The sequence below is a fragment of the Xenopus laevis genome, chromosome 8L (genome assembly GCF_017654675.1).
Source record: "Xenopus laevis strain J_2021 chromosome 8L, Xenopus_laevis_v10.1, whole genome shotgun sequence".
Classification (NCBI taxonomy): domain Eukaryota; kingdom Metazoa; phylum Chordata; class Amphibia; order Anura; family Pipidae; genus Xenopus; species Xenopus laevis.
In genome coordinates this window covers 119,965,907-119,989,096 of record NC_054385.1, presented here as the reverse complement: position 1 = coordinate 119,989,096, position 23,190 = coordinate 119,965,907, and the positions used below count along the sequence as shown (strand labels likewise).

At 42.0% G+C, this 23,190-nt stretch overlaps 1 protein-coding gene across 2 annotated transcripts in view; it reads left to right on the top strand.

The window, feature by feature from the left end:
* Positions 1-861: 861 nt before the first annotated feature.
* mtmr11.L (myotubularin related protein 11 L homeolog) overlaps positions 862-23,190 on the top strand; it is a 34,118-nt gene continuing 11,789 nt past the window's right edge. Inside the window, exons 1-5 of one of the 2 annotated variants that reach the window (XM_018231396.2) lie at positions 862-1,239; positions 16,477-16,546; positions 18,987-19,117; positions 21,141-21,213; positions 22,711-22,853. In XM_018231396.2, the coding sequence (XP_018086885.1) occupies positions 1,183-1,239; positions 16,477-16,546; positions 18,987-19,117; positions 21,141-21,213; positions 22,711-22,853 (474 nt within the window). In that variant the 5' untranslated portion in view covers positions 862-1,182. Of the gene's footprint in view, positions 1,240-16,471; positions 16,547-18,986; positions 19,118-21,140; positions 21,214-22,710; positions 22,854-23,190 lie in introns of those variants that run through there. The other variant, XM_041573504.1, reaches the window with a different exon arrangement.

Here is a 23,190-nt window from a genome sequence, read left to right as displayed (position 1 = left end):
CACACTGGGTAATTTCTAGCCTTGTGCTGCATTTTCAGTTCAGATCTCAAAAGGCTGGATATAGGGAGGCTAAATCTGAGTGCTTGTCCTATAGCCCTACAGCATTATGAAACACCATGATGTTTGCCAGGCCATGAAAAAGAGAGCAGGACAAAGTCCCTTGTAATAACTGAGTCGTCACTAACGGGCAAATTCCACATGACTGACCTGCTTCTAATTAACCCAACAGTGAAACCTAAAGGCTCTTTGTTCCATTAAAAAAAAGAAAAAAAAAAATATATATATATATATTAAATTACACAACTTAAGAAGTTGTAGTAACAAGAGGAAATATATATATATATATATATATATATATATATCTATATAAAATTATTGAATAGATCCGCACTCCATTTCTTGCAACATTCAAATTCTTTTTATTGTGTATATTGTGTTTTCCATCCTTGAAAAAGGCCCCAATGGGGGCCGAAACTTCGGATTTTTGTACACAATAAAAATAATTTGAATTTTGCAAGAAATGGAGTGCGGGTCTATTCATTACACACACACACACACACAGGTTAATAATATTTTTTAGGGACCAGAAAAAATATATTCTGGTGTTCTGTAGATTTTCTGGCCATGTAAGGGTTAACCGATGCCCTGTGTTTATCTTATTTCCAGAATCTGCACATCCCGGTACAAAAACGGATGGTTGGGAAGGCTGTGCTGAATAATTAAAGGGTTAAACTGCTGCAGCAGGCGAGGTTATCAAGGTTGGCAGCATCTCGGTTACAAGTGTAAGAACATTCTGCTGGTGCGTGGCCCCTTTAAGAGAGGCAGGAGCATGTGCCCTGTGTGTCAGTTTCATTATGGTGATCAGACAGTGCAGGATACTCAGTAGAAGAGGCTGCGTCTGAAGCACTTGCACTGTATGGGGGTGAGATCCTTACTGACGAGGGGGAGGCAGAGCCAATCAGAAGCCCCCGTGCAGCCTGCAGCTCCCATCTGTTCTTCTTTGGACTCTACAGCTGCCCCCCTGCTGCCTTTATTTCTGCCCCCAGACTCAGAACAAAGTCTTCTTTATACTCTCACCATGGAAGCAGCGCACAGGATCTAATCCCCCCCCCCATTTCTTTTTTTAACTTTCCTGCAGTCTCCCTGAGTTCCCCTCCTGTTGGTTGTGCATCAGATCTTAGAATGCTCCCCAGGTCCATGACCTCCTTCACTCTCAAGCAGGACCCCCAAGATGCCCGGGTAAGACTCCGCCGCCTCTTTCTGTGCCTCATATTTGGCTTTGCTCAAGGCAGGGAGCTGGGCTTTTGTTTACAGATCACACTGAGTGGATGTGTACGGCAGCACCACGGTGGGGTTTCAGGGGATTGTTGCATGTGTAGAGCAGCTCCTCGCTTCTGCATAGCTGGGACACGGCTCAGGGAAAGAATGAATCATTCCATTTCATATTTTTTACTCTGAAAATTATGTCACTTAAAGCAGCTCCTTGGGTGTTTAATACTTTGCTTCTTAAAGAGAATATTCAGGTAATTATGCTATAAACAGTCAGTGTGTATTTGTTCCTAATTGCATAATTATTCCTCTTTTTATTCTGTAGCCCGAGGTTTGGAATTTAAACTGCTATGTGGTTGCTAGGGTCTCAGTTTGAGATTTAAACTCCTATTTGGTTGCTAGGGTCTACGTTTGGGATTTAAATTCCTATTTGGTTGCTAGGGTCTCCGTTTGGGATTTAAACTTCTATTTGGTTGCTAGGGTCACAGTGTGGGTTTAAACTGCTACAGTATGGTTGCTGGGGTCTCAGTGGTGGATTTAAACTACTATCTGGCCATAGGGTCTCAGTCTGGGATTTAACCTAACAGGTTTTTTTTAGTCTCAATCTGTCATATAATCTTCTCATGTGTTGTTAGGTCTTAATCTGGAATTTAAACTGCCATGTGGTTTCTAGGGTCTGGGATTTAAACTGGTAACAGGTTGCTGGGGTCTCTGTCAGGGATTCAAACTGTTAATGGATTGCTGGGGTTTCATTCTGGGGTTTAAACTGGTATGGGGTTGCTGGGGTCTCAGTCTGGGATTCAAACCAGTAACGGGTTGCTGGGGTCTCAGTCTGGGATTTAAACTGGTAACGGGTTGCTGGGGTCTCAGTCTGGGTTTTAAACTGGTAACGTGTTGCTGGGATATAAACCGGTAAGGGGTTTCTTGGGTCTCAGTCTGGGATTCAAACTGGTAACGGGTTGCTGGGGTCAAATTCTGGGATTCAAACTGGTAACGGGTTGTTGGGGTCTCATTCTGGGATTTAAACCCCTAACAGGTTCCTAGGGTCTCAGTCTGGCATTCAAAGTGGTAATGGGTTGCTGGGGTCTCAGTCTGGGTTTGAACCGGTAATGAGTTGCTGGGGTCTCAGTCTGAGATTTAAACCAGTAATGAGTTGCTGGGGTCTCAGTCTGAGATTTAAACCAGTAATGGGTTTCTGGGGTCTCAGTCTGAAGTATAAGATTCATACTAAAATGGATACTGGGGAGATGCTGTCCCCCATATACAGGAGATAAAATCTAAATCAGTGTTAGGAGCTCATATCTGGGGTTACTGTGACTAATATCCTATATGAACTCTTCCAGTGCTGGTGTCAGGGAGTTGGGATAAGAGATAAGATGATATTAATAGTAACACTCTCAGGTCTGCTCTGTGGTTTCATGGGTCGCCCAACCTGCCACAGATACCGCAGCTGAAATGCCAAAATGGAAAGCGGCAGAGAAACAAATTTACTGTAAATAATCTGCAAATAATTCATCACAAAGACCAACTGCAAATTTCCCCCTATCTATAATGAAGTGAGTCATTACTGCTGGTGGGCAGAGCACATGCCAAAGGCACAGATTATACAGTAACTACAGTTTCACAAGCAAATGCTCAACTCATCACTTGTGGCACTGACCAAACAGTGTGGATGGTACAGGCAGATATATCTCTATGGCTGATGGCACACCGTGGTTTTTGGGCAGATATATCTCTATGGCTGATGGCACACCGTGGTTTTTGGGCAGATATATCTCTATGGCTGATGGCACACCCTGTGTTTTTGGGCAGATATATCTCTATGGCTGATGTCACACCGTGTTTTTTGGCAGATATATCTCTATGGCCGATGGCACACCCTGTGTTTTTGGGCAGATATATCTCTATGGCCGATGGCACACCCTGTGTTTTTGGGCAGATATATCTCTATGGCCGATGGCACACCCTGTGTTTTTGGGCAGATATATCTCTATGGCTGATGGCACACCCTGTGTTTTTGGGCAGATATATCTCTATGGCTGATGGCACACCCTGTGTTTTTGGGCAGATATATCTCTATGGCCGATGGCACACCCTGTGTTTTTGGGCAGATATATCTCTATGGCTGATGGCACACCGTGGTTTTTGGGCAGATATATCTCTATGGCTGATGGCACACCGTGGTTTTTGGGCAGATATATCTCTATGGCTGATGTCACACCCTGTGCTTTTGGGCAGATATATCTCTATGGCTGATGGCACACCCTGTGTTTTTGGGCAGATATATCTCTATGGCTGATGGCACACCGTGTTTTTTGGCAGATATATCTCTATGGCTGATGGCACACCGTGGTTTTTGGGCAGATATATCTCTATGGCTGATGGCACACCGTGTTTTTGGGCAGATATATCTCTATGGCTGATGGCACACCGTGTTTTTTGGCAGATATATCTCTATGGCTTATGGCACACCCTGTGTTTTTGGGCAGATATATCTCTATGGCTTATGGCACACCCTGTGTTTTTGGGCAGATATATCTCTATGGTTGATGGCACACCTGCTGTTTTTGGGCAGACTTCAGCCCGCAATTGGAGTCTTCACCGTGGTCAGTGAGTGGCAGTGAGAATGCGTACCTGCCGTAAAGCACCGCTGTACTGTCATGACAGATATAGGTCATAATTTTACCTGGCTTGACCCCTCCCAGGCTGGCTCACTGCAGGCTTTTGCATTAGTAGTACTCCAGCTACAATAACATCTTCAGCCAACAACTGTGTGCTGCACTCCATAGGCCAGAATATTATATTCCATAAAGCAGCTTTTATTATACTGCTCATTCTGTTCTGGCTGGATTTCCTATGGCAGTGATCAGTGACTGGCCACTTTTATTGGGGCTCAAGCAGAGACAGTTACAGTGTCGAATAACTGGAGGGCTGTTAAACTTTGACTGCTTTATACAGTTCAGTGCACAGCAGCTTCCAGGCACACAAATAATGTTGCTTGTTGCAGAAAGGAATGGCAAGATGTGCTGACAAGAGTTGTTTTTAATAACGGGTGCCAGAGTACATGTGCCAGCCCAGCAGTCACCAGGCCTATAATTTGCTTATTCATAAGCCTCAGCACTTATGGGAAATGCCAGCACACAGTCGTGGAGAGGCCGTGCCGCTGTGTTGTGTTTGGCAGTGACAGAGGATCTGGGGATGGTGCAACGTAATGGTATGTGCCGCCTGAATCTGTCATTGTCTTCTGAAGCCCAGAGGCCGGCCCTTCCCCACTACAGAATGCTGGACCAAAAATAAACCTCTTTTTCTTAAAGGCACAGAGCTGTCTAGTGTCAAACAGGTCCCAAACAACATGGTGAGGAAGATCTTTTTTTTTTAATTCAGCCAGATCCAAAAAAATTGTCTTTGCCTTTCCCTTTAATAAACCAATATGGCAGCCAGTTTATTCACTGAGCCAAACACAAATGTACCTGCTGGAGCCCAATGTGTGCTTTATTCTTTTTAACGGGGATGTATACTTCCAATAAAACATTGTCTAAGCAACTTTCCTATATAGGTTCATTAAATATTTTCAGTTGTTAAAGTTTTTTGAAAAACGGAGTTGCAACTGAAGCAGTTCCTGTAATTCTCTTTCTTTTTAGGTTGGTTAATTGTTCATTATTCCAGGGACTAGTCCGATTGCCATTTTGGAGTCAGGAAGGAATGTTTCCCCCCTCTGAGGCAAATTGGAGTGGCTTCAAATGGGTATTTTTTGCCTTCCTCTGGATCAACTGGCAGTTAGGCAGGTTAAAGAAATGTAAAAAGGTTGAACTTGATAGACGTGTGTCTTTTTTCAACCTAACTTACTATGTTACTTTGTTTATATATTAACAATTTATTTGTGCGCTCCTCTCCCTAACTTTATTTTTCCAGTCTGAAACACACTCATGCTGTGAGTCACTGACAGATTTCACCTGCTTTAACTGTCTGATTCCAGCATGAGGCAGCAATTCGCAATGCACTGCTGGCACACAGGGTTGTTAACAGCGAATATGCGAAACGCCACTTTTGACGCCCACGTCAATCTTGACGCCTGCGTGAATTCTGATGCGTCAATTTTGACGCTGGCATTAAAGTCAGTGGGTGTCTGAATAATGTTGACGCGCGTCGGTTTGATGTGAGAGACGTTTCCGACATGTGTCCAAACTTTTTTGACGCCAGTGAATATTCACACCAGTTCAGCAAATTTATTTGCCATTGGTAAAACATGGTAATTTGCCGCAAATTCGTGCCTGGTGAATTTATTTGCCCATCACTGCTTATCATTCAATATCCCAGTGCACTCTATTCCTCATGGCACTCGGAGTGATTCGTTTTTCAAAGTCGCCCAAAGTTGCTAGACGAGGAAACTTCGGGCAACTTCGGAAAATGAATCACTCCAAGTGCCTTCCTGCCAGCGATTTTCATTATAGCCAGAGGAAGGCAATTTGGGGAGATTAGTCGCCCCGAAGAAGAGGAGATTAGTCGACTAATCTCCCTGAATCTGCCCGTGTGCCCTGACCCTAAGGGTTTCCCTCACGATCACCAGATCTCTCCTCCTGACATTCCCCCCACATTCCAGAGTGAGCACAAAGCAACTTTATTTCACATTGTTGCTGGGCAGTACAGGCAGGGGAGCGGCCCTGGACCCACCAGGTTTTCCCAACGACCCAGTCTGACCCTGCATCAGAGTTAGGAGCAAGATGGGTAACATGGAACCATACAAATATATAGATTTGCAGCCACTTGTCCCAATATCAGCCAATCCCAGGCTGTGAAGTTCCATTACCCCCCCACTCTGTACACGTGTAGCCCAAACTGATTACAATTGGTGTTTTTACATCAGTGAAATGCACTGATCAATAAGAAACGGTTGGCACAGGAGGCAATAAAGTCTGGAGGCAATAAAGAGTTAAACTAGTGTATTCTCAGTAGTTCCCAAAATCTGTCAGTCCCTCATCCCTAATGCAGGAGAAAATACAGGTTGGAGGCCAAAGGGTTCCATGAGAGGTGATGGTGTGTCAGTTTGTGCCTCAGATAACTGGACTATAGGAACAGATACTACAGATACAGATGTACAGATACTGTTTCTATTCACACTGAGATTACAGGGAGTTTATATATACCAGGTACAGACCTGAGCATTAACCCATGTGCCCCCCCTCACCATCAGTTTCTTCAACTCTCCCCCATCCTTCCTTGTTCTCTCTTTCCCCCCACTTTCCTAACCTTTGTCTTTTATCTTCTTTTTACTCTTCTCTTTTTCCTTTCACTCTTCTTCCCTTTCCTCATGTTCTTCCTCCTTCTTTCATCCCCTCAATATTTATCTCTCTCTAACACTCCCATCCCCTATTTTTACTTTTGCTTTGTCTCTCTCCCCCTCATTCTTCTTCCTTCTCTCTTCTTTTTGCTCTTACTTCTTTTCTATCTCTTCCACATGCATTTTCTCTCTTCTTTGCTCTTTCTTCTTTCCTCTTCCCCTCATTCTTCTTCCTTCTCTCCTTCCCTCACTCTTCCCTATGCTCTTCATTTCTCATCACCTCCTTCTTCTCTCTTCACCATGCAGTTTCTACTTGTCTCATCTACGAAACTTTCTTCCTTTTATGATCTTTGATGTTGCTTCTTTTACTTTCATTTTTACTCCATTTCTCTTCCCCTCATTCTTCTTCCTTTTCTCTTCCCTCTGCTTCTTTTCTCTTCTCCTCATTTTCCCTCCTTCTCTCTTCCATTAATTGTTAGCCTTCTCTCTTCCTCTGATTTTTTCTTTTTCTAATTTTCTCCCAGTCTTCTTTAATGTGTCTCAAGTCTGTAGAATAAAACAGGGGCTGTACATTCCCCTATAAAATAAGGCTGTCGTAGTAGAACATGCCACTCATTCGAGGGCAGCAATAGGTAGACTTGCATTAAATCATCTGCTGAAGATGTAAAACCTACTTATAACATGGGAATGACTTGACTGGAGGCCTTCATTCCAATTACAGCATCACCAATGATCAGGGCCTGTACCAAAGTGAATAAGCACTTACCTGTGCCCCCCAACAAATACGTGTATTTTGTGCAGATACAGCACTTGGGATCAGATTTTCAGGTTAAAGAGCTGCACATCTCCAGTTCTTCCTGAAAATAGAATGCAACATACTGCCCTCAAATCTTGCTGAACCCTAAATCTTGTTGCCTTTGTGGCCTTCCCACGAATCTGGGCCTGACTGAATCACAGTTTTGTGCAAGACTTTGGGCTAGGGCTGTAAATATGGGCTTAGTAACTTATAGTAACACAGAGAAGGAAAGGACTTGGCAAAGCCTTATCAGCCCAGGAGCCAAGTGACTCCATGAACAACACCGAGTTATACTGGCAGACACCCGCACTCATAACCTCTGGGGCTCCATGAAATGAAAGTGTTTTTCTGCCGTTACTTTTGTTCTCAGAAAGAGCCGCTCACCTCGAAAAGGATGTGAAACTCCCATATTTCTGGCTTTCTAAAGCCCTGGCTGTCATGCAAGCAACTAAACCGAAATAGAAAAACATTTTAAAGGAGAACTTCACCCTTTCGAAGCACCTGCGTGTGATTGTTATTGAATACAACGTTGGCCTACCCCTTTCTATTCTCTGGTTCTGACTCCTGACACAATGTACCAGAAGTCATTCCTATATAAATGGCTACTGTATATTCTTCAAAGGATGAAGCGACGCTGTCTGTGACCTCTGAGGTTGCTTTACCTGTTGTGATTTCAGCAATAGAAATTTCTTTTTTCTAATTCAGCCTATTTCCCCATTTAGGATATTTATGTTTCAGATCAATACAGAGATAAGAGCAGAGCACACGGGCTGCTGATATGGGAGGAGGTATCACATCCCTGATGCACTAAATGGATCTGAGAAGAGAAAGAGAGAAATAAAAGAGGAAAAACACTTCTCAGTTCCAGAACAAAAGGGTTTAATGAGTCATTTCTCTGTCCTGGGAACATTCTGTGAATTAACTGATCATCCTGTCATCACTCTGTACTTTCCCTTTGTTTTTCTTGGCTTTGGCACTATTTAGGGCACCAACCCCTACCCCTCATTATCACTACATAAACTGTCAATGGTGTTATTGGGGATTATTATTATTAACATGTATTTATACAGCGCCAACATATTGCTCAGGGCTATGATAACTCATTTATATAGGTTTTAAACTACACCAGTGCCATTACCCATGACAACCAATCAGATTTTTATTTCATTCTAGCAACTAATCACTGATTGGTTGCTATAGGTAACTGCAGGTAGGCAATTTAGCTCTTGTATAGGTATAAGATCCATTATCCGGAAAACCATTATCCAGAAAGAAATTTGGAAAGCAAGTCTTCACAGACTAAATTTTAATCAAATAATTAATTTTTTTCCCCCTGATACCTTGTACTTGATCCCAATTGAAAGGGGTTGTTCACCAGTGAGTTAACTTTTAGTATGATGTAGAGAGTGACATTCTGAGACAATTTGTAATTGGTTTTCATTTTCTATTATTTGTGGTTTTTGAGTTATTTAGCTTTTTATTCAGCAGTTTGCAATTTCAGCAGTCTGGTTGCTAGGGTGCAAATTACCCTAGCAACCATGCACTGATTTGAATAAGAAACTGGAATGTGAATAGGAGAGGCCTGAATAGAAAGATGAGTAATAAAAAGCAATAACAATAAATGCGTAGCCTTACAGAGCATTTGTTTTTAGATGGGGTCAGCGACCCCCATTTCAAAGCTGGAAAGAGTCAGAAGAAGAAGGCAAATAAATATAATTATAAAAAAATAATGAAGACCAATTGAAAAGTGGCTTAGAATTGGCCTTTCTATAACATACTAAAAGTTGACGTGAAGATGACCCACCCCATTAAGATATAATAAATCCTTATTGGTAGTGACGGGCGAAACGCATTCAAGTCAACTATTTTGACGCAAGCGACTATTTTGTCCAAATGCATTAAAGCCAATGGGCGTTGAAATAAATTTGACGCACGACTATTTTATGCGCATGACTATTCTGACGCGCGACAAATTTGTTTTTTTTTTTTTTTGCTGTCAAAGTTATTCGCTGGTGGCGAATCACGGAAGTTTGCAGCAAATTCATGCCTGGCGAATTAAATCACTACTTATTGGATGCAAAACAATCGTGTTCGCTTTAATTAACATGTAAATGAGTTTTTAGTAGACTTAAGGTATAGTGATCTAAATTACAGAAAATACTTCTTATCCAGAAAACCCCAGGTCCAGAGCTCTGTATGGCTGAATGGATGCCACGTGGTGGTAAAGCAGGTCTAGCAGGGGTGTAATTGCAGAAAGAACAGACCAGCAACTGTTGGGGGGCAGAAAGTATAGCCCCCCCATTTTTTTTCTACAAAGTCTTAAAAACAACCGTTTTTAAGTGGAGTTCCCCTTTAAATGAAAGGGGAACTCCACTTAAAAACGGTTGTTTGCCCAATGAAAGAAAATATCATTTTGAGCAACTCTCCAGAATACTAAAAACATCCAGAGTTTCTCTGCTAAATAACATGAGTATCACATCTCTGTGTGTAGCAGTGAAGCTGCTGATAGAGGCACACGAGGGAGGGCAGGGATCCCCTGTGATCTGTGAGTTGTGTAACACACTCCCCACTGGGGCAAAACAATAGTAAATACATAGTAACAAGTGAATGTTGTGCTCCACCTGCTGCTCTGTAACCACCTGTCCACACTCACTAGTACCTGCTGGAATGCATTGGGGGACTGTCACAATACCTGGGCCTGGTTATCTCCATGTCACCTGTACGGAGTGGGAACCCGCGGTGTCTGGGTCACGTGTGCACTCTTGCACTGCCACTGGGAGAAATTAACCCTGTTGCTACTGGTGACTAGCCACTAACCCTTCTGATCCCTTCTGCTTAGGTGATTCACCTTTAATAAATTTAACTTTCAGTATGTTACAGAATGTCTAATTCTAAGCAACTTTTCAATTGGCCTTCATTTTTTCTTTTTATAGTTTTTGAACGATGTGCCTTCCTCTTCTGGCTCTTTAAAGTTTTCAAATGGGGGTCACTGACTCCATCTAAAAAACGAATGCTACAAATGTATTGTTATTGCTACTTTTTATTACTCTTCTTTCTATTCAAGCCTCTCTTATTCATATTCCAGTCTCTTATTCAAATCAGTGTGTGGTTGCTAGGGGAATTTGGACTCTAACAACCAGATTGCTGAATTTGTAAACTGGAGAGCTGCTGGAAAAAAAGCTTAATAACTCAATAAAAAATGTAAACCAGTTGCAAATTGTCTCAGAATTAATGTTAGGTATAATTTTTAATATATAAATTTATTATATATAAATAAATGTATATGTATATATATATATATATATATATATATATAAATTACATTATAATTAATAATTTAATAATTATTAAAAATATTATTACATATATATATATATATATATATATATATATATATATTTTAACAATTATTAAATTATTAAGTATAATCAAAGTTATACTTGAAGTTATCAACCCCTTTAACTCTGCTGCTGCCAGTGCCTAGCTACTGCCATTGGGAGATTAACCATATCTCTACCGGTGTCTCTTCCACTGAGAGATAAACGTTGCTGCTGGTGGTGCCATTAATGCCAGTGCTTAGCCACTTTAACTGGGAGTTTAACCCTGTCACTGCCATACCTAGCTTCTGCCACTTAAAGATTAACTTTATATAGAGATGCCAACTAACCCCATGTTGAAAGGGTGATCATGGATTTTTTTTTTAAAACAAAAATGGGACTGCTACCTCAGGGCCCCCCACACAATGTCAACCTGGGACACCAGGGGCCCACCCAAAAACTTTAGGCCAGGGGCCACTCTCAGTACTATTATTCTTCCTCTCCTCACTCAATCTCTATTCTGCTAGTCTCTTTTCTTTAAATACTATAATCTATTAATCCATCTATTTAGCCTCTTTGTTTTTATAGGAATGTATAATGACCATGAAATAGGCCAAATGATTACAAGCAGGAGGGGCCACTGACACCTGGGCCCACCGGGAGTTTTCTTGGTATGCCAGTGGGCCAGTCCAACACTGGTGACACTGCTGTGATTATACATATTATTATTATTATTATTATTCTTATATGTCAGCAGAGGAGGAAGGGTAGAGAGAAATTGATTGAGAAAAGAACATATAAACACATTCCCATCCCCTACAGATCAATGGATATATATAAATAGCTGCCAGTAAGGTGCTGGGAGTTGTAGTTGACATCCCCTACAGATCAATGGATATATATAAATAGTTGCCAGTAGGGTGCTGGGAGTTGTAGTCGACATCCACTACAGATCAATGGATATATATGTATATAGATGCCAGTAGGGTGCTGGGAGTTGTAGTCGACATCCCCTACAGATCAATGGATATATATAAATAGTTGTTAGTAGGGTGCTGGGAGTTGTAGTTAAACTACATGTGTGCAGCTGCTGGAAGCTCATTTCTAAGACGCTCAGTATGGAAGTTCCATTAGAATTGTATATACTACTGCTTCATGCTGTGAACGTCTTTAGGGTGTTTTCCATTAGTGCAATATAAATAACAAGTAACCACATACAGAGCAATGTATATATATATATACAGTATATCCTGCTTGGGCTGAGTGTACAATTCATCCTTATTAAAGGGGGAAGAATCACAATGAAACATGTTAATGGACACGGTTTGATATTTTTTTTGCAGTATAGCTGTTCCACAAGTAGTGTCTAGTGATGGGCGAATTTGTCCCGTTTCGTCAAAAATCTCACGAATTTCCAGTGAAAACACGTTGTGAAACACGAATTATAACGCCTGCATAAATTCTGACGCTCATGTCAATTTTGATGCTGGCGTAAAAGTCAATGGGCATCCGAATAATGTTGACCCGGGACGGTTTTGACACGAGCGACTTCTGACGTGTGTCCAAAATTCGAGGGTGAATTTTACGAATTTATTCAATGCAGACGAAATGCCGAAATTCGCTGCGAATTTGCACCTGGCAAATTTATTCTCCCATCACTTGTAGTGTCGCTGTTCTACTGCTGTCTATGGCTTGTGACAGGTGAGAGGCGGTACTGCAAGTGGCACACACACAATCTCTGGTTTTTAGTCACCCGGGCACATTCTATGCCATGAGAACCAATACAAAACATTAATAACATTAATAGCCAGTTCAATTTCAATGGAATACAAAAAAAAATGGAAGAATGATTCTTTATCAGGGGCTTATGGCTCATGTATTTATCTGATATGTGAACTGGGTGCTGTGGGTATAGCTGTGGGTATAGCCAGGGGCGCGCCGCCAACAAGGCGAGTTGTGAAACTCGCCTCAGGCGGCACGCCGGAGAGGTTTCCAGGGGCAGCAAAAAGCCGCTCCTGGTACCTTTTAAACCGGAAATTCGGCTTTACTAATTCGAGAGAGCGCAATTGCGCTCTCCGCATTAGAGTTCCTGCCTCCCCTCCCGACTGGTAAACCGGGGAGGGGGGCGGCATTGCAGGAGCCGCCTCAGGCGGCTTTTTCTCCTGAATCGGCGCTGGGTATAGCTGCCAATATATTGAGGCATAACTAAAATTTACTGGCCCTACAGCAACATCATTTCAGGGGCCCCCTAAGCTTTGTGAATAAGACATCTTTCTTTAAAGGGGCGATTTACCTTTAAGTTAACTTTTAGGTTTCGATAATTTTCATTGAAAAATTTTTCCAGGAAAATAACAATCATCATAATGACATATCATCAATATTAGTAAGATTTTTACATCAACATACAGTATAAACTTGACTGTTTTAATCAGAGACCTTAACAAATATCATTTGCTAACAACTAACATATAAAGATACATAGATAAAAATATAAAGTTGTCTTCTGTTGAGAGCAATATAAGTTTAACTATCTATTGTAGTTTCTTAAACTTTTCTAATGCGTACTTTGCGTATTCTTACGCGTAATACTAAGTTGAATCAAAGAGTGAGAGTTGAAGTAACTTACGCGTTACTCGTTAATTATGTGAAACATTTTGTTTTTACACGTATGTTGTTGATGCGTAATGCGTATTTATCATATGCTCCATTCTCGTATATCAATTTCTTAATTCTTTTATTTCTCTTGCGGAATTTAACTTAGTTTTAATACACATTACGTATGCTGTAATTTACGCGTTAAATCCGTTTATGCGGATGAACATGCGTATAAATCACCAAGTTGGTGCAATTGATAGAGTTGATGCAATAAACGCGGATTTCCATGCGTACTTTCAACGACATACGCGTAAATGTCTAATTAGACCCAATTGAACTCAAACCTAATCAGGTTAATCAATGCTAATTAAGTCTTTAGAACCAACATCAGAATTGACCTTTAAGTTAACTTTTAGGGGCATATTTATCAACGGTTGAATTTCAAATTGAAAAAACTTCGAAATTCGAATTCAAGAAGACCAACCGATATCAAGTCAAAGTTTTTTTTTGGTCGAATTGGTCAGTTTTCGATCGAATAGGTCTGTATTCGAATCGTACGAATGAAAGAAATACGTTTTCCCCAAAAAGTTTTCAGAGCCCACCAATTGACTCCAAATAGGTTCTAGGAAGTCCCCCATAGGCTGAAACAGCAATTCGGCAGGTTTTAGCTGGCAAATTTTTTAAGAGACAGTACATGATATTCGATATTTGAATTTTTTTCAAATTCGAATTGAATTTGGACTATACCCTAGTCGAAGTACACAAAAAATAGCTCGAAATTCGATTTTTTTTTTTCATTCGAAAATTCACCTTGACCTTTGATAAATCTGCCCCTTAGTATGTTATAGAATAACAAACTCTAAGCAACTTTTCAATTGTTCTTCACTGTTTTTTTTTTTTTATTTATTTTTTTTAGCAGTTTTCGAATTATTTGCCTTTTTTCTCTCCAGCTTTCACATAGGGGTCACTGACCCCATCTAAAACCAAATGCTCTGTAAGGCCACACTTTTATTTGTGCTAGGGCAGGTATTTTAAAAAGGATCATAAGGAATAATTATAAGGAATCCTCTTTCTTTTAAAAGACCTTCCTCCTTTTCCTAATGACTTTGTGTAAGATGTGGAAGGTCAGAATATTAAACCCACAACGGGGGTAAACCGATCAGTTACAGTGACGCCCATTGTGATGTCACTGTTGGTACGTCAGTGCCCCTTCTCATTGTTTGTGAATTAAATTTATGACTTTTGTGATGTAGTAGGTTATGGGATCTGTTATCCGGAAACCCGTTTTTCCCAGTGCTCCGAATTACGGAGACTCCAATTCATCCAAATAATTCGCAATTTAAAATTGATTTCCTTTTCCTCTGTAATAATAAAACAGTATCTTGTACTTGATCCCAACTAAGAAATAATTAATCCTTATTGGAAGCAAAAACCAGCCTTAAAGTATGCAGATCCAAATTACGGAAAGATCTGTTATCCGGACAACCCCAGGTCCCGAGCATTCTGGATAACAGGTCCCACACCTGTGTGTGTGTGTATATATAAATATACTTACATACAGATAGATACTTTGAAACAAATCATTCCATCATTAACATTCCTTGATCGTTATGACAATGTAGGATTACGCACCAAGTTCCCTTCCTAAATATCTGTATTGTTAACAAGCCCATGAATCATTTGCATATGGGGATTACCAGGCAGATTATAATCTGGATAAACCACTGCTGAAACTGCTGAATTAATGAAGTACAACAGGCTCAGGAAGGAAGTCAGAAATAAACTTTTCACTTTATCTCTCATAACAGTAACTCTCATTCTATGGTGTCCCCTCTGACCACAATGGCTATTGGCTAATAATCACACAACACAGAAAAAATATCATTTATTTAGTTTTACACACCGGTAAAGTGATCTATAATGAAAAATCGCCAGCGGGATGGCACACGCGGCGCTTTGTTTTCCGAAGTTGCCCTGAAGTTGCCTCGGAGATTATCGCCCCAAAGAGGAGGAGATTTGTCACCGGGGCGACTAATCTCCCCAAATTTGCCCGTGTGCCCTTACCCTAAGGCTAAGGGCAGACGGGCAGATTAGGGGAGATTTAGGCGCCTGGCGACTAATCGCCTCTTCTGTGGTGCGACAATCTCCCCGAACTGCCTTCTTCCTGCCTGCTTGAATGAGAAAAAGCCAGCGCAATAATTTGCGGCGCTTTGATTTCCGAAATTGCCAGATGCCAGCGCAATGCACTCGTGGCACTTCGATTTCCAAAATCGCCCAAAGCTTCCTTCAGGCGATTTCGGAAATCAAAGCGCAGTGAGTGCATTGCGCTGGCGTTTTCTCATTCAAGCAGGCAGAAGGCAGGAAGAAGCCAGTTCAGGGAGATTGTCGCCAGGCGACTAAATCTCCCAAAATCTGCCCATCTGCCTCTACCCTAAGGGATTAAATGACTCTGTGAGCCTAAGGGTAAGGTCACATTGGGCAATTTGGGGAGATTTAGTCGCCTGGCGACTTATCGCCTCGTCTTTGCGGCGACCAATCTCCCCGAATGCCTTACCTCTGTCTTGCGCCGGCTAAAATGAAAAATCGCCTTCGGCATGGCACACACTTTGCTTGGTATTCCGAAGTTTCCTCGCGAGACAACTTTGGGCGATTTCAGAATACCAAGCGACGTGTTTTCATTTTAGCCGGCGCAAGACAGAGGTAAGGCATTCGGGGAGATTGGTCGCCGCAAAGACGAGGCGATTAGTCGCCAGGCGACTAAATGTCCCCAAATCGCCCATTGTGACCTTACCCTAAGGGGGAGAGGAAAATGGTCCCTGTGAGTGCAGTGTACAAAGGGAATTTCATACACAATTAGCCATGTTTTTTACCCATAATGCAGCATTCCCCCACATCTGAAAGTGGGGAGGATTATATTGTTTTATTAGCTGTCCTAGATGTTATTAGGACTATGGCTGAATGGCTGATACAGTAATGCTCTTATGTATTTGTAACCTTGTTAAAATCTGGGGCTCCCTGATCAATTACTGAGCTTCAAAGGGGGGAGGCTTATTTAAACCCACAGATCTTGTTTGCAGAGTGGTCCTTTGATTCTGTACAGCTGATATCCCCGTGTGAGTGACTCAGAGGAGATTACAGTCATAATGAGACGATTTGCCAGTTTAACGAGCTCCCTGAAATCACTCATCAGAATTTCTGCCCTTCTCTGATTCTTTCTGTAGCTAAAGAGCTCCAAGTCCCAGAGAATTAGCAAGTACATGGCTGGAAGTGCAGCGCTGAGATGCCTCCCAGGTGAGTAATAAGACGTTACTCCATGTCAGACACACTGCTCATGTGCTTCTATCTCGTGCTCTCCCACATCTGCTTTCCCTTTCCACTTTATCACTCCCCCCCCCGCAAAAAACACGTGTGGACTTGCCTCCCCTACATCTCACTTCTTATTGGTGCTTTTTCCATAATCAGTCAACAGTTTCCAGTACAGAGCCCCCAGAGCATTCTCTGGAACTGAGCCATTTTACTTTGATGGTTTCCTCTTATTATTCGTTCCCAAGTAACAAAGTCAGATATTTCATCACCGTTGCTTAAAGGAGAACTAAAGCCTAACTAAAGATGTAACTAGAAATGTTGTACATTATGTTTTGTGCTTCTGTACCAGCCCAAAGTAACCACAACCGTTTAGCTGTAAAGTTTTGTGTCTCCAAAGATGCCCCAGTAGCTCCCCATCTTCTTTTCTGCTGATTCACTGCACATGCTCTGTGCTGCTGTCACTTACTGAGCTTAGGGACCCACTCACAATATACAGTACACATAGAATAGAAATGTCACAATATAAGGCTGATTAGTAATTAATACAGATAATTACTACATGGCAGCACAGAAACCAGTGCAATTAGCATCAGAATTTAATAATCAGCAAACCTGTAGCATCAGCTTATATTACAGGGGAAGCTCATTTTCTGCTGGATAATTAGTGACGAGCCCTAAGCTTAGCTTCTCAACAGCCAATCAGAGCCCACTGAGCATGTGAGTGTCACAGACACTTTCCAAGATGGTGACCCCCTGTGACAAGTTTGAAGTCCTGGATCATTGCTGCTATTGACAAGCTGAAACTTTAGCCTCGTGCAATAAGTTCACTATATAAAATATGGCATTATAGCTACATTAATGTTTAGGCTTTAAAAGCAACTATTGCAAATATGAATTGAATCTCATGGAAATAAAGAAATAACTTCTGTACAAGTTACTCTTTAGTATCCCTGCTCAGCTATCTGTCTCTCTACATGCAGGAGTCGGAGTCAGCTTTTGATTGACAATTAGGTCATATATATTTGTTTGCTCTGCCTTTTGCCTAGACAGTGTATCAGAGGCAACTGTCTTTCAAGATAACCGATTCCGACACAAAGCTGCATGTAGAGAGACTGATTGCAGAAAGGGGTCATGAAGAAGAACTTGATTGTTTCAGAAATGGTACAAATTTCTTAACCGATTATATTTATCAGGAAGCTTTAAACTAATTTTTTTATTTTCACAATAGTCCCCCCTTTTATGATTGTGACTTAAAGGATAAGTAAACCTTAAAGGGATCCTGTCATCGGAAAACATGTTTTTTCAAAACGCATCAGTTAATAGTGCTGCTCCAGCAGATTTCTGCACTGAAATCCATTTCTCAAAAGAGCAAACAGATTTTTTTATATTCAATTTTGAAATCTGACATGGGGCTAGACATTTTGTCAATTTCCCAGCTGCCCCTGGTCATGTGACTTGTGCCTGCACTTTAGGAGAGAAATGCTTTCTGGCAGGCTGCTGTTTTTCCTTCTCAATGTAACTGAATGTGTCTCAGTGGGACATGGGTTTTTACTATTGAGTGTTGTTCTCAGATCTACCAGGCAGCTGTTATCTTGTGTTAGGGAGCTGTTATCTGGGTTATCTTCCCATTGTTCTTTTGTTTGCCTGCTGGGGGGGGGGGGTTGTGATATCACTCCAACTTGCAGTACAGCAGTAAAGTGTGATTGAAGTTTATCAGAGCACAAGTCACATGACTTGGGGCAGCTGGGAAATTGACAATATGTCTAGCCCCATGTCAGATTTCAAAATTGAATATAAAAAAATCTGTTTGCTCTTTTGAGAAATGGATTTCAGTGCAGAATTCTGCTGGAGCAGCACTATTAACTGATTCATTTTGAAAAAAAATGTTTTTTCCCATGACAGTATCCCTTTAAAATACATTTATGTAAAATTGTTTTGGGTGCTTTTCTAAGCACTTTTGTAGTTTACATTAATTCATTTTCAATTTGTAATAACAGCCAATATCATACATTTTGTAACAACAGAGCCACCTGTCGTATAACTCTACAGTCAGAGAAATATACATTTAGAAGGAAAACAGAGAAGTGTTCTGATGTTGTTCTGCTTAGAAAAGAGATTTGAAATGGGACCTGAAGCTTCTGATCTCTTTCCTGAGCAGAGCAACATCAGAACACTTCTTTGTTTTCCTTCCAAAGGTGTATCAGCAGGTTTACTTAACCTTTAAGAATGTTCTGCAAGAAAATGCTCTGGGCATGGTTAATCTCTGTAGTTCAGCAGCAGCTGGAGGGCCATAGGTTGATGATCACATTCACATAATGAGACAAGTTCACGACTGTGTTGCGGAGGCTTGCATAGAGGCATTCATTAATGAGCCATGAGGCATAGGCCAGCTACTGATGGTAACCTACCAGTTCTTTCCTCTCAGGAGAAACCATTCAGGAAGAAGCTATCCGAGTGAAGAAGTGTGTGCACTATAATGATGGACCCCACTATGTTTTGGGAACCCTGTATTGCACCAACTACAGAACTGCTTTCAGGACAGATCACCCTGATAAAGTGAGTGTGGCTTCCTCATTCTGCTCTGTGTTTATTAAATGCCGAAACTTGGGAGAGATATTGGGAAAGGTTTCTTTGTCCTCTTACCCATAGCAACCGATCAAACATTATAGTAATTGTGTTAGACAACTAAATGGTAACTAATGATTTGATGATTTGTTGCCCTGAGTTACTGGGCAGAGACAATGAGTTACTTGTTAGCTTGTAGCCTTCAATGTGTTACAAAGGAGGTAAAAGCTTTCAATAGAATACCAGCGAACTAGGACAGGCAGATGAGACAGCTGAGGAATGTAACTCCCATGAGGATGTAGTCAAGTAGTAAGTGTAAGGAAAAGTTACCCTGGTGGTCTAGTGGGAAACGGGGTCCACCGCCGCGTCCTCGGCGTGGACGCCCGCTGCGCTGCTCCTTCCTCTCCGGTGCCGGCTTCCTCTAAGCGCACGTCCATTTCTTAAGGGTGCAGTGACGCTGGAGTGTGACGTCAGATTCAAACAGTTTAAAAAGGGAATTCAGTGTGTTTAGGATTGCCCGTTGTTAGGTTCAATTTGCCTTCTTCCTGGGTGCTTTATTATTGAATCCTGTTTGATCTACTGTGTATTGACCCTTGCCTGCCTGTGACTTCTCTGATTTCTCCATTCCTGATCCTTGCCTGCCTGTTAACTCCGAACTCTCCAATCCTGACCATTTGCCTGTCCACTGACATATTCTATGCTCTCTAATCCTGATACCAGCCTGTCTGTCTATTCTAATCTGCTTGTGTGGCCCAGCCTGCCTGTTCCCGGTGGTGTTCTTCCTTCCAGAATCCTGGTGAGACGATCGTGCCCCTTTGCTCGTCCAGAACCATTAGCTTTGCTCCTCTCTCAAATAAGACCTGGTGGCATCCAATTAGCCAAGGGCTCCTCCAGAGGTGAAAGGCGGTGGTTATAGGCAGAAGTGAGAGCCGAGACCAAGGAGTTTAGCTTGGGTTCTGGATATAGGGTGCCGAATGTGACAGTAAGGCTAGGGGTTACCTTGGTGAGAAACCATTTCATCAGCTTTATTATTTAATTCATTCCTTTTTTTAGTTTCTTTATCTCTACATCATTGATTTATTGACTGTGTCCTTGGATAGAGCCATACACCAGTATTTGTTTGTGCAGAAGTATTAATGTAGACCTCCAGGCAGATATATCTCAAAGTGGTCCAGATACCACTCAGCGGAGTGGTCAGGAAGAAGGAGTCTAAGCCTGACGCCCTATTCACTGTTTTCCCTTCACTAAAGGCAATCTAGGAGCCTTGGGAAGCTACTCCCTGCTACAGATCCTGGATGGAGCACAAAGCTGCTCTCTCTCTCCTTACTATCTTACTCTCCTAGAGAGTCTATAACAGATGTAATCCTGTCTCTAGCTAACCTCGATCAAGGGGTTCCCTGGTTCCCAACTCAGACACTAGAGGTTCAGGTCCCTTTAGGGCAAAAGGGCTTTACTGGGCCTTGGTGTACCCAGGCTCAATGGGAACATCCAGATGGTTAGGACACCAGAAGCCAAAGAGGAAGATACACCCATTTCCATACATTATATTAAAGTGTAGCAGGAAGTGGTCATTAAACCTCTTCGCCACAAATAAGATATGTAGATTAACACTAAATACATGGGCTTTTGCCCAGCAACTACGGAAAAGGAGGAAGGGTAGGGATTTAAAGACATAGGGGCATATTAACCCTATATTAACCCTATGGGTCCCTACAATGCCATATAGCGTTACTAACAGGAGCAATGCCTCACAAGGAAGGGGAGTGCCAAGTGATGTCCATGTTCTGCCAATGTTCCTTCCCTCCAAGTGCTCCATTCTACTCCAGTCCAGCTCCTGGGGACTAGGGGCTTTGTGGGCAAAATAATGGGGGGTTGCTCCTCTCCCTCCTCCCATAATGAATAAGCCCTCTAATCTGAAATCAGGGGTGCTGGGCCCTATGTCGCTCAATAAAACTGTCTCTTGCTCTGTTTGACAACTGCTTCACCCACGTCCTTTATTCTCATCCTATTGTAGGATTCTGCCGATGAGGTGCTATTTGACAATGACAATGACATCGCTCTGCCGTGCGTCGACAGGATTGTGGCAGGTGAGCTGACAGGAATTCAGGAAAGTGTCAGGGTTACAAGCCAAGTCAGAACGGCGCTGATAACAATTTATGACACTTCGAGGTGCCACAATGTTATCACGAGTTCTGAATTTCAGAGTTCTCAACTCCTTACAGGGCACACAGTGTTATGTTAAGTATTGTGGCCCATTCCATTTCATTTTTAGTATGTTACAGAATGGCCAAATCTAAAAAAAGTTTTCTAATTGTTTTTGAATTATTTGAGTTCTTTCCAGCTTTCAAATTGGGGTCACCGACCCCATCTAAAAACAAATGCTCTGAAAGGGCACAAATCTCCTCTTCTTCGGGGCGACTAATCTCCCTAAACTGCCTCCAGTCGGCTGGAGTGTAATCCGCCGGCGGGATGGACCTCGGCGTGCTTCGTTTTCTGAAGTCGCCCGAAGTTGCCTCACGAGGAAGCTTTGGGCGACTTCTAAAACTTATCGCTCCAAGTGCCATTCCGCTGGCGATTCTAGACAGATGGAGGCAGTTAGGGGAGATAAGTCACCCCGAAGAAGAGGCGATTTATCGCTGGCCGACGAAATCTTCCCATGTGCCCTTACCCTAAGGCTACAAATGTGTTGTTATTGCTACATTTATTTCTTATCTTTCTGTTCAAGCACTCTTATGTTCATATTCCAGTCACTTTTTTAAATCAGTGCATGGTTACTAGGGTAATTTGGACCATAACAACCCGAGTGCTAATATTGCAAACTGGAGAGCTGCTGAATAAAAAGCTAAATAACTGAAATACCACAAATAATAAAAAACGAAAACCAATTGCAAATTGTCTTAGAATGTCACACTCTACATCATACTAAAAGTTAACTCAAAGGTGAACAACCCCTTTAACGCTGTCAGTGACTGCAGGTTAAAGTCAGCCATTCAGTGGGCACACTGCAAGCAAATGAACTGCATTCTATTGCCCTAAGAACCGTTGTATTTTAAAAATGGGCAATAGGTGTTGGTTACTTTCAAGGGTTGCAGAATAGGGGGCTGCATAGTTCTCATTGCATTTCCAGGCCTGACTCTAGAGTGCAATGGTAAGGTCAAAGTGATCCCATTTAGTTCAGTGGAGGGGCAATTGTGAGCGTTTAGTTCCCCCCACACACACACACCAAACTACAAATTTAGTGCAACTTCGGCAGTCGCTCCGTGTGCCACCTGGGATTGGATAAAAGCTGTGGGAGTTGTTAGATCATCAGATGACCCTATGAAGAAGTGGCAATGAGCAGTGCTTAACTAGATGTTACTGGGCCCCACAGCAAATCATTTTAGTGCCCCCAATATATCCAGAGGTTTTCCTATTTTACCAATAAATCTTGAAAATGCTCATTAATGAGGGTTTTGAGGCCTCCTATACCATCTGGGCCCTTCTGCAGCCTCAGGGTCTGCTTCCTCTGTAGTTACGCCCCTAGCAATGAGTAAATGCACTGTATGCGGCGACAAATCCATGTTATCTGTGTTTTGGGGTTTCAGTGTCCGGCCAGACCAAAATGAAGGCGGTAACAGCCCAGTCCAACCTGAAATTTATTCCTGAAAATCTTCTGATATACTTTAAAGGATTCCGACTCATGCACTTTCATTTCAGCAACGACGGACTGCAGCCGCAGGCTTACAAAGTAAGAACAAACTGTATAACACACGGGGGTATATGTGTAATCATGTTGGGGGCCACCTATTGGTGAAAGTGGAACAAGCGCATGCGCATACCCCTTGAGTAGCACCTCCTGTTTTTGAGAAGGTCCAAAAAGGATCACTTACACATTCCAATGTAAATACTAACATCTGGCTTCATACACACTGTCAATTTAAATGGCTACTACCATAATTAATGACCTTTTTTATTCCAATCCTAAAGTGACAGAAGGTTCTTATGATAAAAACTGTCAATGTTTATTATAGCCTATCTATCTAACTGTGCAGGCTCACCTTGATTTGAGTCACTGTATCTTTCAA